General features: G+C 37.9%; 1 protein-coding gene across 2 annotated transcripts in view; it reads left to right on the top strand.

The window, feature by feature from the left end:
• Positions 1-18,809, top strand: part of LOC137615451 (COP9 signalosome complex subunit 7b-like) — a 35,477-nt gene that overhangs the window by 11,814 nt on the left and 4,854 nt on the right. Inside the window, exons 3-7 of one of the 2 annotated variants that reach the window (XM_068345331.1) lie at positions 8,229-8,403; positions 14,103-14,358; positions 17,177-17,286; positions 17,468-17,578; positions 17,988-18,260. In XM_068345331.1, coding sequence (XP_068201432.1) covers positions 8,229-8,403; positions 14,103-14,358; positions 17,177-17,286; positions 17,468-17,578; positions 17,988-18,092 — 757 coding nt within the window. In that variant the 3' untranslated portion in view covers positions 18,093-18,260. Of the gene's footprint in view, positions 1-8,228; positions 8,404-14,102; positions 14,359-17,176; positions 17,287-17,467; positions 17,579-17,987; positions 18,261-18,809 lie in introns of those variants that run through there. The other variant, XM_068345330.1, reaches the window with a different exon arrangement.

Raw genomic sequence — 18,809 nt, 5'->3', positions numbered from 1 at the left:
TGACTTGGTGGAAGGACAATATCAACCTAAGAGAGGGTCTTCCCCTGGCTGTTCAGATACCCAACCACGTTCTTTTCTCGGACGCATCGGACTTGGGCTGGGGCGCGACGCTGGACGGTCGGGAATGCTCAGGTCTGTGGAACTCGAGTCAGAGGAGCATGCATATCAACTGCAAGGAGCTGTTGGCAGTTCATCTGGCCTTGAAAAGCTTCGAGTATCTCCTTCGAGGCAAAGTGGTGGAAGTAAACTCGGACAACACCACGGCCTTAGCGTACATCTCCAAACAAGGAGGTACCCACTCACTGACGTTGTACGAGATCGCAAGGGACCTGCTCATCTGGTCAAAAGGTCGAGACATCTCCCTAGTAACGAAGTTCATCCAGGGCGACTTGAACGTCATAGCAGATTGTCTCAGTCGGAAAGGGCAAGTAATTCCAACCAAATGGACCCTCCACAAGGATGTGTGCAAGAGACTTTGGGCCACTTGGGGTCAACCAACCATAGATCTCTTTGCAACCTCGCTGACCAAGAGGCTTCCAATCTATTGCTCCCCAGTCCCGGACCCAGCAGCAATACATATAGATGCCTTCCTCCTAGATTGGTCACATCTGGATCTCTACGCATTCCCACCGTTCAAGATTGTCAACAAGGTATTGCAGAAGTTCGCCTCTCACGAAGGGACAAGGTTGACGTTAGTTGCTCCCCTCTGGCCCGCGAGAGAATGGTTCACCGAGGTACTTCGATGGTTAGTAGACGTTCCCAGAAGTCTTCCTCTAAGAGTAGACCTTCTACGTCAGCCACACGTAAAGAAGGTACACCAAAGCCTCCACGCTCTTCGTCTGACTGCCTTCAGACTATCGAAAGACTCTCGAGAGCTAGAGGCTTTTCGAAGGAGGCAGCCAGTGCGATTGCTAGAGCAAGGAGAGCGTCTACCATTAGAGTCTACCAATCGAAGTGGGAAGTCTTCCGTCGAAGTGGAAGTCTTCCGAGACTGGTGCAAGTCAGTTTCTGTATCCTCGACCAGTACCTCTGTAGCCCAAATAGCTGATTTTCTCTTATACCTGAGAAAAGGACGATCCCTTTCAGCTCCCACTATCAAGGGCTACAGAAGCATGTTGGCATCGGTCTTCCGGCATAGAGGCTTAGATCTTTCCAACAATAAAGATCTGCAAGACCTCCTTAAGTCTTTTGAGACCACTAAGGAGCGTCGTTTGGCTACTCCTGGGTGGAATTTAGACGTGGTACTAAGATTCCTCATGTCAGACAGGTTTGAGCCTTTACAGTCAGCCTCCCTGAAAGATCTCACTCTTAAGACTCTTTTCCTGGTATGCTTAGCCTCGGCTAAAAGAGTCAGTGAGATTCATGCCTTCAGCAAGAACATCGGATTTTCGTCGGAAAAAGCTACTTGTTCGCTGCAACTTGGTTTTCTAGCCAAAAATGAGCTACCTTCTCGGCCTTGGCCTAAATCTTTCGATATTCCCAGCTTATCGGAGATCGTAGGCAATGAACTAGAAAGAGTCTTATGCCCTGTTAGAGCTCTTAAGTTCTAATTAGATCGTACTAAACCTTTACGAGGCCAATCTGAAGCTTTATGGTGTTCAGTTAAGAAACCATCCTTGCCTATGTCAAAGAATGCTTTGTCATACTTTATCAGATTGTTAATACGAGAAGCTCATTCACATCTGAGTGAGGAAGACCGAGCTTTGCTTAAGGTGAAGACGCACGAAGTTAGAGCTGTAGCAACTTCCGTGGCCTTTAAGCAAAATAGATCTCTGCAAAGTATAATGGACGCAACCTATTGGAGAAGCAAGTCAGTGTTCGCGTCATTTTACTTGAAAGATGTCCAGTCTCTTTACGAGAACTGCTACACACTGGGACCATTCGTAGCAGCGAGTGCAGTAGTGGGTGAGGGCTCAACCACTACAATTCCCTAATTCCATATCCTTTTAATCTGTCTCTTGAAATGTTTTTAATGTTGTTTTTTATGGGTTGTCCGGAAGGCTAAGAAGCCTTTCGCATCCTGGTTGATTTGGCGGGTGGTCAAAGTCATTTCTTGAGAGCGCCCAGATTAGGGGTTTGATGAGGTCCTGTTGTATGGGTTGCAGCCCTTGATACTTCAGCTCCTAGGGGTCTGTCAGCATCCTAAGAGGATCGCGAGGCTTTGTAAGGAAGACGTACTTACAAGGCAGAGTAATCGTCTAAGTCGACTTCCTTACCAGGTACCTATTTATTTTGTTTTTGTTATATTGATAACTTCCAAAATGAAATAAAAACTCTTAGCTTATACGATGTAAACATATTTAACTGGTCTCTACCCACCACCCTGGGTGTGAATCAGCTATATATATTCACCGGCTAAGTTAAATATTTAAAAATGATATTTTAATTATAAAATAAATTTTTGAATATACTTACCCGGTGAATATATAAATTAAACGACCCTCCCTTCCTCCCCAATAGAGACGCAGTGGGATGAGAAGAAATTGAGTCTTTGTTTACATCGAGTATGGTATCTGACCGACAGTTGGCGCTGGTGGGCACACCCGCAACCTGTATAGCGATCGCTGGCGAGTTTTTACTGTTTTTTGTCTGTCGAGCAACAGAGTTGCAGCTATATATATTCACCGGGTAAGTATATTCAAAAATTTATTTTATAATTAAAATATCATGTTTATCCAAAACTTTCCTTTTCATACTGGGAAATTTAGAAATTGGATTTTAATCATTATCTAATAGTGTTTGCATACTTTGTTCCAATGTTTTGCCTCTGCTGATGTTTTAGCAAAGCGCTACAACCTTTATTACTATAATCAAAATAATGTACTCACAGTCTCTGTTTTTAATTGATTATTGAGAAAAGCATACTCACATTTTTTACATATTGCTTGCAGCAAAAGATAAGGAAATTGTTGCGGAATTCACTAAATATGTTAAATACAGACTCATCACTTTGATAATGCCTAATCCTGCAGTCAGCAACTCAAGGACACCCAAGAAGAGAAAAAACACAACCCTTACCTAGCTAGGCAGTGCTCCTGGTGATATTGGTGTAATTAAGTCATTTTTGTGTATTCCTCAAGCGAGTAACACCGTATATTGTGTACTGTACGAATATAGCATACTGCGCATGTTTTTTTCTTCAGCTAGAAGTACAGCTTGCTGATACATAAAGAATAAATATGAAAATTTTTGATATATTTTGCACAAAAAAGTCATGAAAATACTACTGAAGACATCAAAATTCCAAATGTTCGGTAGTATTTTCTGTAATTTTGTGCAATGTAGCTTCAATTTTTCCTTTGCTCCGACACTAAATACAAATTCTCGCTATTTATAGTGATTATACTTTCGGCGAAGCTGAAAAACTAACCATGAAACTTTTAGCGAGGTGTAACAACCTTACCGCTAGTTAGTGGGGTGGGGTTGTTAGGAGGGGTAGCTGGCTACCCTGTTCGCACACGCACACACCTGTGTTGTCTCGTCACGTTTTACTTTTGTCTCGGTGAGAGTAGATGTTCATCTCTTTCTCTGCCAAATTTTTTTTTTTTTTTCTAGACTTCGAATTTTCTATGATTTACAGTACTTGTGTTTTTATACACGTTTAAACATCCATGTAATGTTTTTATATACTGTATATAAACATTCTTTTATCATTGCAATATGAGTATTTCTGTGTTGGTGTCGGCGTATGTTTCTGAGAATTCTTATCTTGACTAGTCACACAGCTAAAATCACAGATAGCTCAGGCCGCTAACCGTGCATTGCACAGATTTTTATTAGCGAGGTTTCAGGGTTACTCCCTGTTATGTGCGTAGCACATATGGGAAAACCCCAGGTCGAATACCAGCCAGTTGGTTTGGACTTCCACCCTCCTAAGAGGTGAGTCAATCCCTATAAATAATGAGGGTTTGTATTCAGTGTTGGAGCAAGTTATAAATTTGATAGTAATTTTTATATTTCTTAACGATACAAACCTGTAGCTATTTATACAAATTGGTCTGCCATCATCTGTCACCTGGTAAGTCCTGTCTGCAATAAAAAGTGACAAGACAACACAGGGGTGTGTGTGTGTGTGAACGGTAGCTGGCTACCCCTCCTACCCCCCCTTGCTAACTAGTGGTAGGGTAGTTACACCTAGCTAAAAGTCTTATGACTAGTCTTCCAGCTTTGCCGAAAGCATAATCCCTATAAATTACTACAGGTTTGTGTCGTTAGGAAAAATACAAATTACTTTCAAATTTGTCATATTTGGATGAATGCAATGTCATTATATAAGGGTAATGATATTTTTGTACATCTATTTTTTTTAATAGCTATTACATAGCAATTTGGTAGTAGTTGCTCACCATAATTGGGGTTGCTTTCAAGTTTAACACTCTTCTTCTTCGTCTGTGTCATATTCTGTTAACTTCAAGATCGTAGCACCTTTAGCATGAGATCTTTACAAGGCTGATGTGTTTCATATATTTATCAATGATATTCTGACTTTGTCTTGTTCACATATAGGCCCCCTATCTCAGCACCCTGGTTTAAATTTCTCTCAACAGGGAGGCCTTGCCATCTAAATAGGTACTGACCTTTGTGCAAAGTGATGGCATTAGGTTAAACGGGTAAAATTTTTTGAATAGATTTATATTTATTGTAAAATCATCAGCTCACATAGTAGAATATGGCCGCCTCTCTGCCCAGCACTTCTTGTATCGTATGAGCAATTGGGGAAGACTGGGTTACCACTATTGCCACTAGGAGAACTCCATAGAAGGATGTCTAGCTAGGGTAGGAATTTACAGTATATGTAAATATGTGTATGTACGTTTTATCTGAATACTTCTGACTACAGGGTGATATATGAACACAATTCATTTACATGAACTGAGGAGTTAGTAGTAAAGATAAATTTTAAGAATACAGTAATAAATTTGAAAGAGGAATTTTGTTCCATCTAAATCCACCGATGACAAGGTATGTTTATTCATATTCATATTTGGAGTCTTACGCTTATGAGCCCTAAGGTAATTTTTAGATGTTTTATTTAATTTTTACCTTTCATAATTTTATTTCACATACTATCTATTTCATTGTATTTTTTACTTAGGATATTGATAGATTCAAGTCATTTACAAGACGATGACTTCATGAAAAAGGAAATTTTATTCTATTCACTTTTCTCAGTGTTACAAGTTTCCACCGTACTTCAAGTTTTGGATAAAATTAGGGATTAATGGTTTGCTTTTACTCTTTGCACATTGCAAATGAATTAAAAGTGCACTAATGTATTTGTCTCCGTAAATTAAAGTACTGGAATACTCTGTGGGGATGGAAAAACCTTTAACTATATCTTGGCTATTGAATATGAAATGCACGTATACCAGCTAGCTGTTGAATTAATATCCCAGATTAAAGTTTTTTTTATGAAATACCACTGTATTTTTTAATCTTTTGGCTCCATCCAAATTAGCAGCAATACAATAGATGCAGGCAAAAGCTGGTATAACCACTTCTAGGACAATTGTCAGCCGGACTATTGTCAAGGTGACAATTCCACATACCGTAACTATAATTTAACTATTTCCTTCATTTTATCTATTAAATTTTCGAACCAATGGCAATTATCTGGGTGACAAATGTCCGCCTAGCAGTAGTCCATACTGGCAGTTGTCCATATGGAAATTATCCGCACAGGGGTAGAAGCATGAGCATTAGTATATATTGAATCCAATGAAACCTGCCCTTAAAACGTTTTCGGCCCTAAACTTGGCAGTCTCATTGAAATTAATGTCTTTCAAATTAAAGCTCCAGTTTGATTTCAATGTGATGTAGATGAGCGAATCCTCGGATGATCATTGTGGGATCTGTCAAATTTTGAAGTTTGAAAGGTATTCATGTATGAATCCATAGACATTAATTGAATTGAATGTTACTGTGTTATGAAACTTCAGCCAAAGAGGATATTGAAGTACTGTAATATAGTATACATGCATGTTTTTAATCCCTCAAGATTCCTCAAGCAAACATTATTCAAATCTCTATTCGTCAGAAATGTATGCATAACAGGCAGTATGAGGAAAAAATTTATGTATATTTTATCACTGAAGACTCTGAATTGTGTTTACATTTATAACTGGTTGGCCATCTTTTTAGGTTTGTTCCAACGAGAATACAAATATTCTTCTTTTCAAAGGAGTATCCTCCACCTCAAGGAAGAAAGAGCGTTTGAAGCTTAGTAACAAGCTAGTTAAGGGTTATGGTAGCCAGTTGGTAACGTTCTTGCGTGTTGATTACCAGGCTGGAGTTCGAGTCCTGCTCAAACTCGTTAGTTCCTTTGGCCGCTGCAATATTGCTATCCTTGTGAGCTAAGGATGGAGGGTTTTGGGGAGCTTATAGGTCTATCTGCGGAGTCATCAGCAGCTATTGCCTGGTCCTCCTTGATCCTAGCTTCGTAGATGCGGCTCGGGCACTGATCATATGTATATATGGTCACTCTAGGGAATTGTCCTGCTTGATATGGCACTGTTACTGTCCCTTGCCTCTGCCATTCATGAGCAGCCTTTAAACCTTTAATAGTTGTCCTGACATGTATGCTCTGCATAGTGCATACATTTTTCAGAAGAACTTACTTTTGAGGTTGAGACATTTTGCATATCCCACAGAGACCACTCTCTCCTGTTTATAAGAGGTCTAGGGTGCAGTCTCCCTCACCTCTTCGGCAATTCTTTTGTGTATGCAAGCACTTATAGAAACACTTGTCCATCAGTGCTTCAGCGCCCTCCAGGCCGAAGTAGTGAACTCTTGAATTTTCCACTTCTGAGCACTTTTATGATTCTAGGCTCTCATTAACTGCAGTTAATCATTAACTGCAGTTAATGCTCACTCTTGTTTGTGAGACTTCACCTACCAGAAAAAAAGAAAAAATTTAATTTTTATATTTTTAGTGTAAGATCAGCATCATTTTTAACGAAATCCCACTCCAAAGTTCTGTTGCCAAAGGGAAAGTGGCCGAATTATATCGAGTTGGTGCTGGGACTTTCCCTTCACCTATCGAAGTGGGACCATCCCCTCATTTACCCAACAGGCATTAACTACTGTAACTGGTTATCAAACAGTAATGACAGTTTCCAGCTCTCACTGGAAGTTCCTCCTCGTAGGACTTGGGTTTGTATATCTAGGAAAAATACTAATTACTTTTTAAACTTTTGCATTTTGCCTTTTTAGTTCAATGTTTTTGTTTAAAGTTTATTCTTAAAAGTAGGGAAATTGAATGATATACTGTAGTTAGGATGTTGGCCAGGGTGCCAGCCACTCGTAGAGCTACTACAGCCATAGTTATTGGGTCCTTTGACTGGCCAGACAGTACTGTACTTAATTTGATCCTTCTCTCTGGTTACAGCTCGTTTTTCTTTGCCTACACATTCACCGAATAGTCGGACCTATTCTTTCCATATTCTCCTCTTGTCTTCATAAACCTAACAACACTGAGAATGCCAAACAATTCTTCTTCACTCTAAAGGGGTAAACTACCACACTGTAATTGTTCAGTGGTTACTTTCCACTTTGTGAGGGTAGAAGAGAGACTGGCTATGGTAAGCAGTTCATCTAGAAGGACACTAAAATGCAACGATTGTTCTCTAGCCTTGGATAGTGCCATAGCCTCCGTACCATGGTCTTCCACTTTCTTGGGGTCCCTTGCTTAAGGGTACACTCAGGCACACTATTCTATCTTTTCTCTCTTCCTCTTTTTTTTTTTTCTTTTTTTTTATATATAGGTATATATTATAAAAGATTTATTTAATGTTACTGATATTAAAATATTTTATTTCATTGTTCATTACTACTTTTGTAGTTTATTTATTTCCTTTCCTCACTGGGCTATATTCCCTGTTGGAACCCTTGAGCTGATAGCATCATGCTTTTCCAACTAGGGTTGTAGCTTCGCTAGTAATTGAAGTTTATTACAAGATATAGAAGTTACTTCTGAAATGTATTGGAAAAATAATGTTTGTATTCCTATACATTGTTGTATGTTTGTTTGTTATGAAATTGTTGTGACTTGTTAAATTTTTGTAGCTGCTCTGTAAAAATATGACCCAAGGACCAATGGCCTTGGATATGGATGTAAGAAAAAGTTGGCAAAGAATTCATGTTTTCACATTAGTGAATTTAGGAATATCTGAAACTGCTGAGACTTGGAAAATTTAATAAGTAGTGTTACCCTCAATTTTTCTTTTCAGGCCCGATTCGAAAGATATGGGTGATAAAGCTTCTCAGAGTAATCCCGCAGAGCAATACATACTTCTTGCTAAGCAAGCAAAGGGAGCAGGAGCAGTCCAGCTTGTGAAGCAAGTCTTAGAAGCTCCTGAAGTATATGTCTTTGGAGAACTCCTAGACATGCCCAACATACAAGAAGTAAGTTACTGTGGAAGATTTAGTTCTATAAATTATTAGTATAGTTACTTTGTTCCTACACGTAATAAATGCTGTACCATCGACCTGTAATGGGAGTATGATGTCAGCGAAGTTGAAAGGGTCGTTAGACTTTAGAAGGTAAACATGGTTGTTTGCCAACAGGTAGAGTAACTTTCACTTTGACTTCGGCTGAAGCTGTGTACACGTGCTCCGCCTGGGGTAGTCCTCACAGAAAACGGAAGTAGGGTAAACTACACATAACTCTGGTTGGTTGAGAGGAGATTCCAGGTACCTCCTAAGAAAGTAGTTCTCGGTAAGTATGTTAGGAAAAATACAAATTACTTAAAAATTTGTGATTTCTATTTCTCTTTCCAGAGTGATTAATTACTGCATTGATTTCCACCCCCTAAGCCAGACATGTGGCTTGGCCCAATTAAGGAAGGCTGCCATTTCAACCATTACATAGTAAGCCAGAGTTGGACTCCCCTCAACTTTGTAGCTTTTGCATAGGGTATGACTGTTTGCAGTCATGCCCTTACGAGGAGTGTAGGGAGTGGGTTCTTTTGCAGTGGGTGGAGTTTGCAAAAGAGAGGAAGTTTAAGAGGGATTCATTGTCATCAGGGGGAACACCCAATTTGGTGCCAGAAAACTTTAGCTCTACGGTATTCCTTCCTTTAGGAACAAAGCCAGCTATTTCCCTTTTGGTTTCTTCCGGGGTTGGATCCTCTGGGGGAACCCGTTAACGGAAGGGAGACTGTACCGTACCCTCCTGGATTGATTCTGAGGAGGTGATTATCTGGTCCTCTCATATTTGGAACAATACACCCCTGCCTCTTTCTCAACCATCTCCTTGCTGTATTTTCTTTTGACAACCCACACGAGGAATTGAATCAGAGTAAGAAGTGGCCTTTGCTAGGGATTGAAGGTGTCCCCTCTGCTGAGAAACTTCTGAAGGTATTAACATTTACTAGAGCCCAGAAGTTTCATCTTCAGTTTCCCCTGCAGAGGAGGTGCCCCTAGTGATACATTTCCTGCTAAGTATTGCCTTACTGTAGGTAAGGTGTGCCAATTGTCCTGGGCTGGATCTCCACAAGCAGGTCTGTCGCGATCTCCACGAACAAGATTTCGACAGGATTCATGAATATCCACTCCTCCCTAGGACCAAAGTTCATTGACATTTCCTAGATCATTCAACCAGGCCAGTGTTGATTATAGGGACTTTCTCCCTCTGAAGGATTAGTCTCTTATTAAAGATGGTTTTTATCACCTGTAAGAAAAAAATCACTAGTTTGAACATTTTTATTTTTCCAAACTTATAAACCCAAGACCTTTAAGTTATACTGCCCTCCTCAAACCCCCCCCCCCCTCTTCCTTCCTTGGCAAATGCCTAGGTCCAAGGTCAAAGTGTCCAGTACATAGTGTTCATATGTGCACATGTATTATACACTGTACATTTGAATATAAACTGTGGTAGAAACCAAATAAAAACAATAGGCAGTACTGTACTTGGTGTGTTAATCAGCCGCTCGGGCACCTGCCCATTAGCAAGGGGCAGTGACTTGAAAGATTAGGAGGTATCCCACCTTAGGGCAACAGGCATTTGCGAATTTTTGCCGTCTGTTACCTAACCCTCGCAAAAAAGAGGTTTGACTGTACAATATTACATTATTACTCTGCAGCCATTCTTCAAATGCCCCCTTTTTCTTTTCCACTTTCATCTTCACTCCTTCATTCCACCATTCATTACCCTTTTTCATGCTGCCTCCAACAATCCTCTTGCCATACACATCACTTGCAAGCCCAATAAGATTTTCTTTTACTGACTTCTACTCCTCCTCTAGATCACCAATTTCACCCTATCATTTGCCACTACCAACCTTTCTTGATGTTCACTTATCTCTTTGTTTTTTTTTTTTCAACTCTTCAACCTTCACTACCTCCCTTTTACATCCCTCTCTTCTATTTCCCCACTTTATTTTCCTTCAACCAAAAAATTATCAAACATACTGTTAGCCATGTCCCTAAACACATGCACATCTTTCAATCTTCCGAACATTCTTCTTGTTATCAACAAACAATCCTTTACTGCCCTATCTACCATTCATCCATTTGCCACTCTTACTAATGTATACTTGTTTATATATAACTTTTTTTTTTTTTTAAACTACAACTTATCACCAGCTCTTGATATACTCCTACAGTATCTAGCAGGCTCTCACCACTTATTTTCACATGGTATGCCATACTTCCCAATGACACCTTCTACCTTTTGAGTCCCCCAATCTGGCATTTAAGCCACCCATCACAACTACATAATTCCTTCTACTCAGTCCTTCTACACACCTAGTTACAGTGAACCCTCGCTACTTCGCGGTTCGACCATCGCGGATTCACCACTTCGCGGATTTTTTTCATAACCCATGTCTATACATATATTGCGGATTTTCCGGAAATATCGAAAATACCGCGATGTGACCGATGGTGCGAGATTGGAGAAAGTAAGGAAAATTGAATCATGATTGATTTTCAATATAAATGAAACTTTGAGGAGCAACAAAGATATCATTTGTTAGAGAGATAGAGAGAGGTAAGGAATGGGAGGTAGTGAAAAGTAGCCCACAGAGAGAGAGAGAGAGAGAGAGAGAGAGAGGTAGAGAGAGAGAGAGAGAGAGGTAGAGAGAGAGAGAGAGAGAGAGAGAGATATAGGTAGGTAGAGAGAGAGAGAGAGAGAGAGAGAGAGAGAGAGAGAGAGAGAGAGAGAGGTAGAGAGAGAGAGAGAGAGAGAGAGAGAGAGAGATATAGGTAGGTAGAGAGAGAGAGAGAGAGAGAGAGAGAGAGAGAGATAGAGGGGGGTTTTAAAAGTAATAAACAAAAAAAATTGATAGGTTATAACACATTGGTGCTTATGTAATATCAACTGTATACTGTAGACGGTTTGAATAAGTTAAGAAATGGTATAAATGATACTTTGTTAGTGTATTCGTACACACTCAAGAGCGGCAGCTAGATGACAGCTGATCTAATCACAGCCAAAAGTAAAACAAAAAAAAGTCAACAATACTCGATTTTTAAAACACACCCGAAATTTAAAAACAAAAGTACACTCTTTCTTAATGTGCAATTAACTATTTAAAGAGTGGCAATTTTCTAGAATAAAATGATATTTCCCAAAAAATAGTGGTTTGCTGATGAAATCGGATGCCCTATTTTTAGCTATGATTGAAATGGATGTAGACTCGGCGTAATTATTTCGTTTCGTATTTAATTGACACTAAGAAAACTAATTTTAGTTTCTTCATCTAAATGTAAGTATTGTATAACACGAAGAGAGAGAGAGAGAGAGAGAGAGAGAGAGAGAGAGAGAGAGAGAGAGAGAGAGAGAGAGAGAGAGAGAGAGAGAGAGAGAGAATCAGCTGTTGTAATCAAATGGCGTGTTTTTGTTTCGTGAGAATTTCATCGCCACGACTTTAACAACAACATACTGTACTGAACTTTACAGTATTATACAGACTACTGTAATATGATAAAGTAAAATATTTGTAATCTATTTTATATGAAATGGGGCTATTTTTGTTTTGTTTAAAATTTACATTTACGTATGTAAAACAACTCTCTCTCTCTCTCTCTCTCTCTCTCTCTCTCTCTCTCTCTCTCTCTCTCTCTCTCTCTCTCTCTCTCTCGTAGATTGTTTTCCTGCTTTGCTACGTATGTATGATTTTATATAGATACGGTAAATAATATTTGTAATAACATATTTTATAAAAGCTTTTACTGTAATATCATTATTTATCACTTTCATCATGCGGGTTAAATTCCTTAGTTTGTTTACTGAGCGTACTTTATGACGCCGTCGTTTCAGGCGGCGTCATAAAGAAAAAAATTTCATTTGGAAGTCCTAAGAAAAATTAAGTAAAACATTAGTAATAACCAAATCAACATACTGTACTGAATAATCAATATAATTGATGCAAAAACTAACCTATAAACAGATGTGTAAATGCGTCTGTTTCTTCATTAGGATCAGAGATAAACGTAAACAAAACATTGGTTGCCATTTTTTATCGTGCTTTTTGGCGTGTTTAGGAAACGCATGATATAAAGTCGCCTTTAATATTTGTGCCTGTTTTAGTTTAGGGTACTGTAGTACATGCATTAAGTGTTCTGTACATTAAAGGGTAGTTTGTTAACAGTACTACGTACAAGGGAAGGTTTTAAAAGTCTGAATATACATGTTAAATAAATAGGTAAATATGGTGTCACTACTTCGCGGATTTTCACCTATCGCGGCCGCGTCTGGAACCTATCTACCGCGATAAACGAGGGTTCACTGTAATTCATTCCGCTATTTACTTTTCTCACAACCTGACCCATGCGCACTAATATAAGCCCAACATTCCCTGGCCAACCTAACCCTTGCCCACATTAACATAGATGATACCACCTGCCATTCCACTACTTTATCTGTCATCCATTCACTCAGCAATAAAGCCGCACCTTGTCTTCCTTTTCCCCTTCCCCTTTCAATCCTAGACACTCTACGTGTCGCTTCACCAAATATCACTTCACACTTCCCTTTTATCTTTGTCTCACACAAGGCCAATACATCCATCCTTCTATTCCAAAACATACCTCCAATCTCACATCTTTTACTCAATCGTACTACATCCACGCACATTCATACACCCCAAAACTAGAGTGTGGGGAGCTGTCACTCTCCCTCAGCTCTTCTTCTTTGATATCTCACAGGAAGTAACTATACAAGAGAGGGGATTCCCAGTTCCCTCATCCTGTACGTTTTAATTGCCTCTCATCACATGCAGGGATACTTTTATGATATTCTAATGGTTGTTATGCCCCTGTGGCCACAGGAAAAATACAAATTTTAAAATTTGTAATATTGTCACCAGTGCCATGAAGGTGAATAAATTATTGAAGAGCACTACTAGTACTCATAGAATTGTCAGAATAAAGCTGGACATCATAAATTTCTAGGATTTTTCAACTTGAACAGTAAACTACGTACTCTATGCTAAACCTTCTTAGGGGCATGCCTATAATCTGTCTCAGGGTGCCGTGGCACAATTGAAGAGTTCCAAAACCTCCTGGCGTCTTCCATCAAAATTTGGAGTGGTTGCAGAGTTCAAGTGGATTCACTCCAAAAGTCAGGTCGAAGTGGCTGCTTAGTGATCTGGCAGGGGAGCGGGGTTCCTCGCCAGTAACTACCGACACCTTGTTATATTTTAGCTTGCGAGATCCAGCTGTGCTGAAAACATACTCCTTCGACTGTGGTTTTTATACAGTACAGAAGGTAGTCAACTTACAAACTTAATTGGTTCCAAGATCTTTGTAAGTCAAATTGTTTGCAAGGACAATTTTGTTAGATTTTGTACTAGGATAGGCCTTACCTGAATCCATTGATTATGATTTCCAGCTGTAAAAGTAAACAAATAGTTAAGTTTCATGTGAAATTGATGTCAGGTTATTACAAATGTTGTTTTGCTAACTGTATTAAATGAAAGAATATTGCTTTATTACAGAATCTCGTTATCTTTGTTTTTTTAGTTGGATTTGTTTTTTTATCTCCAAATGTTTGTAAGTTAAGGACCTTCTGTAGTTAGGAAAAATACAAAATTCTGTAAAAATGTAATTGTTTTTTTGGTTGAAGTAAATCAATGTAATTAATGACCTTTCTCTTTCAGCTAAAAAATGATCCCCAACATGCAGGATATTATGAATTACTTCAACTATTTGCTTACGGTGTGTATGGAGACTACGTTAAAGAATCCGCCAAGTTTCCACCACTGTCGTCAGTAATGTTAACCAAGTTAAGGCATCTAACGATAGTTTCCATGGCAACAGGCCAGAAGCGAATTCCTCTTGTGACACTTGGGAATCAACTGGGTCTCACATCCAACAGGGAATTAGAAGATTTAATAATTGAAGCCATGTATACAGGTATGTAAATTAACCATGTCACCAGAAATCGGTGTTGAAAGACCTAACACCTGAAGTGGTAAGGGTCGTGCATTCGCTGATAAGCTGCACGTACTATATATAATTTTCTTGCACACAATGCCAGATACTGTTTTACTAGTTTACAGTATATACTAGTGCCAGACACTATTTTACTAGTGTACAGTATGTACGTATATACTATACGATGAAGTCAATGAGATTATAATAGAAAATTAGTAGCATTCATGGGGTATTTTTGGGGCAATCAAGTGCGTGATGTTGTTAATTATCTCTTCCATTTTTTATGGCTTCGTGCCTACCGATTACATTGTACTTTAATTTGCACACCATAAACAATGGTAGTTTTTCTTTCTAGTGATCCCTTGGATCCTAGTTTCTTTGTTGTTATTTAACAAATAAGTCTTTCTATTTACTCGATCCTTTCATTTTGGTTTCTTCCCCTCTCCTAAGGGTTCCAACTAATTAAACTTTTAAATGCTTTTATCATCACATATTTATGTACACGTTTTGAGGGTCGTTTGAGTCAAAATAGCACTGGTATCTGTTGTTTTTCATAATTGATGATCCATTTTCATTACTAGTATAGTTTTTTTTTTTTAATGTAGACAACTATGGAAATCTGTCAACAGCTCTGAATGTTTTATCGTCGCTAAATCTATATTGCATTCATAAGATCATAAATCTTATAATAGGTTTTGTCCTGTTAACAGTTTTGATTGAGTGTTAAAAGTACTTAAGGTTTTGAGGAGGAGGATAAGAAGTGATTGCATCTAGGGGGCAAAGTGTCACTTAAGACATTTAAGCACAGTAGGAGGACATAAAAATACCTGTTGAATGAAACGTAGTATTTTAGTCACTTATTATTCTGTTAATATTCCAATGTTTCTGTGACAGCTTTCAAGTTGCAAGCAATTCTGTACCTAAATGACAAAAGCCTTTAAACGTACACATGATATTGTCATCCTTATGTGAACCTTTGTTCATACCTCTTCCAGGCATATCACAGACTCTTACAATGACATTATAATTAAAGAGCCTGTTTTAAATCCTCGAGACTGAACATGCATCTCCTGAATGTAGATCTGGGATGGCTGCAAATTATGAAGCACGATGTCGAATCCTTACAAAACTCAAATTAGGATTGCAAGTAGGTCGAGGACAGATCTTCAACATCCAGATCTCAGCATTGATAATGTTTATTTAACATTTGACTTAAAATTTTAGGTGCAATTCTCGACAGCAAATTTACTTTTGAGAAATACATTAGGTCTATCCCTTCTTCAATTGCACAAAAAATTGGTTTATTGAGAAAGTAAGTTTTTCAGTGATCAATCTATTTTGAAGAAGTATTTCAATTCTTTCATTCTATTAAAATTTCTATGTCTTATCTAGATATTAATCTCTGGCACCATCGTTTAATTAGTTTATTATGCATGTTGCATAAGATTTTTTATAATTCTGACCATCCTTTACATTCAGGTCTTCTTGGACAGTATCATCTTGTTCTTAACACTAGGTATGCAGTTAATGCTAAGTCATGCTTCTCCATCATGAGGCTTAATATTACAGTATTCTAGAAGTTTTCTTCCAACTGTGACCAGGTTGTGGAATGATCTTCCTTACTGGGTAGTTGAGTCGGTAGAACTTCAAAAATTCAAACTTGCAGCGAAGGGTTTTACGTTAAACAGGCTGACATTCTCTCTTCGTAGTTTATTATGACAGCTGTTATAATGTTGCTGCTCATAAATTTTTCTTTTCATTACTTCTCTTACAGTTTAATTCCTTTCCCTACAGTGCTATTTCTCCTTGTTGGAGGCCTGGGGCTTGTAGCATCCTGCTTTCCAACTAGGGTTGTAGCTTAGTTAGTAATAATAAAAGTGGCTCTCACAAAGTTAGGTGTAAGTCTTTAGTTAACTGGTCTCTTATAATGGCTCCATTGAGCATATTAAAGATTCATTGAGGCAAGCATACAACAGGCTTTAAGAGTGCATTTCATGGAGCATTTAAATTCTGAGATTCTCTTATTTTTTTCTGACAATCAAATTGCATTTTTTTCCAGTCAAGTAGAACCATATCTTCAAGAACATTTTTATTTAGATCTTTCCTTTATGAAGACAGGAAAGAAGTTCTCTCCATTCTCTTTATCATGAACACCCATAAGAAAGAGTCTTCATCTCTTCTTCCATTTATTTCCTGGGTCTTCCTACAGATCTTTGTGCTACTGCTACCATGTTAACAGTTTACTAACTGTTCCTCGTCCCTTCTCATCACGTGACCAAACAGTCTCAATTTGAGAATTCTTGGCCATTTTTCCTCTCCATCAATTCCTTGTTGACAAAATGTTCTAACATTGTACACTAGCCAAGAGTTTTAATATAATAGGGTTGTACTTATTCAAAATATCTTAAGTCTTTGTCAGTGCACGTTTCTACACCACAGAGTATTACAGTCCATATGTAACCATTATAATTCTTTGCTGTCTTTACTAAGGGGATGTTTTTATTCATGAGTAGTTAGGCAGTATCTTCATTTCCTCAATGCTATCAAAGATAAAATATATATATACATTATTAATTATAAAAGAAGTCAGTGGACCCATCTGTTGTACCAATTTTTGTCAAAGATACATTGATTCCAGAAAGATTGAGATAGCTTTGCTATTATTGTTCAGAATGTAAAAACAGGTCTGAGCAAGAATAAATTTTCACAACCTTCAATTCTTACTAAGCCATGTCACCTCCTGTTGTATTTGTATGCAAAGACTAAATCTTTTAGTAACTACTAAATTTTTTTCCAGATATTATTCATGGAAAACTTGATCAAAAGAATGGTATTCTTGAACTAGATTATGCTATCGGCCGTGATATTAAGCCTGAAGATTTGCCAAATATAATAAATACTCTACAGGTCAGTGTGGTATTACTTTTTATGTAAAATTCAGTTTATCTACCATTTTAATGTGCAAATAACAATCTAATTTTTGAGCAACATTGTCATAACTTGTATTTTGTTAATAATGTTACCATTGGTTCTGTTGTGAATGACACTCATATTTTATTTTATAGATAACTTTTAATATTTCTTACAGTCTTGGTGTGATACATGTGACACCATGCTATCAAACATTGACCAACTCATTACAAGAGCCAATTCAGATAAAGATGCTCATCTTAAGCACAGAAATTCCTTAGAGACAGAGGTAAAGTATTATTGTATAAGTTTTAGTACTATTGAAAGTTTTCAGTTTACCAATGACTGAGATTTAGCTTCCCAGTCTGGCACAGACCTGTCTCTTCCCTAGGCTGTAGGTGTTAATCTTGATCTAAGAAACACTTTTAGTCAAAGTGCTAAATTTTAGCAAGGCGAGTAGATATAAGAATTAACATTTCCTTAATTTATAGCATTGTGTTTTAGTATCGTAAGTAAATAAGCATTTATACTCTGATAAAGGAGGCTAAATATACAGTCATTTTATCTAAAATACAATACTTTGAGATCTCGCAAAGTTCTGTCTGCCAGAGAAGCTTGTGCATCTGATCCTATTCCAATGGGAAGCCATAACATTTTTTATAATGATTCGTTGCCTAATCAGTTCATGCATTCCACAGAAAGCGAAGAGGGTGAAGGAAGTTTCTCAAAGTAATGTAGTGGATCATAAGAAGCTTAATGAGTACTACTCTTCTGAATTTGCTGAGGCAGCAAGTAGAATATAAGGGAGAGGGTCTTAAAATCCAGTGATGATTTAACACTACTGTTAATAAACGTAAATAGATTAGACTAAAGAAGTAATTAACAAAGCCTAAGAAACATCAATTTAACCAACTCGCTAAGAGAAAGATCTGTTTGGAACTAGTTTGTGATTATAAAGTTTTCCGTTGCATTAAAATTATTTGCTTTTTGGAACTAGTTTGTGATAATAAAGTTTTCAGTTGCATTAAAATTATTTGCTTTTCGAGAAAATCCTTCACCATAAAGCTACTAGATACTTTGGTTTTTTTTCTATGTTGGGAAAGTTCTTGGCAATTACTTTATTCATTATGCATTTTCTCGTCATTTTATTCGTCATGCATTTTCACTTTGGTAACTAATTTTACTGTCGTCAAGATATATCTGGTAATTATCATAATTTCAAGGAAATTTAGTTATGCCCATCTACACCGATGCCTAAATTTTTTTTCATTCTACTTTTAGAATAGTATCTGTTGCATTTATGATTCTGTAGAATTGCTGGTATTTTTTTAGGTCAACCTTTAAGGTTTTTACACAACTTGATAGACCCTAGTGGTCTTTTATATATGGGAGTATGTGGATGCATAGAGGAGTGTTTCCCACTGCCATCCTATGTCGCTACCGAACAATCAAGCAAAATTAGAGGATGAGGAAGACACACACCAGTGGTTTTTTCAACTTTCTCGTACCAAAAGGTTTTG

Source organism: Palaemon carinicauda, chromosome 21, assembly GCF_036898095.1.
Source record: "Palaemon carinicauda isolate YSFRI2023 chromosome 21, ASM3689809v2, whole genome shotgun sequence".
Lineage (NCBI taxonomy): Eukaryota > Metazoa > Arthropoda > Malacostraca > Decapoda > Palaemonidae > Palaemon > Palaemon carinicauda.
Note: the sequence above shows the minus strand (reverse complement) of the source record. Positions and strands in the feature narration are given on the sequence as shown.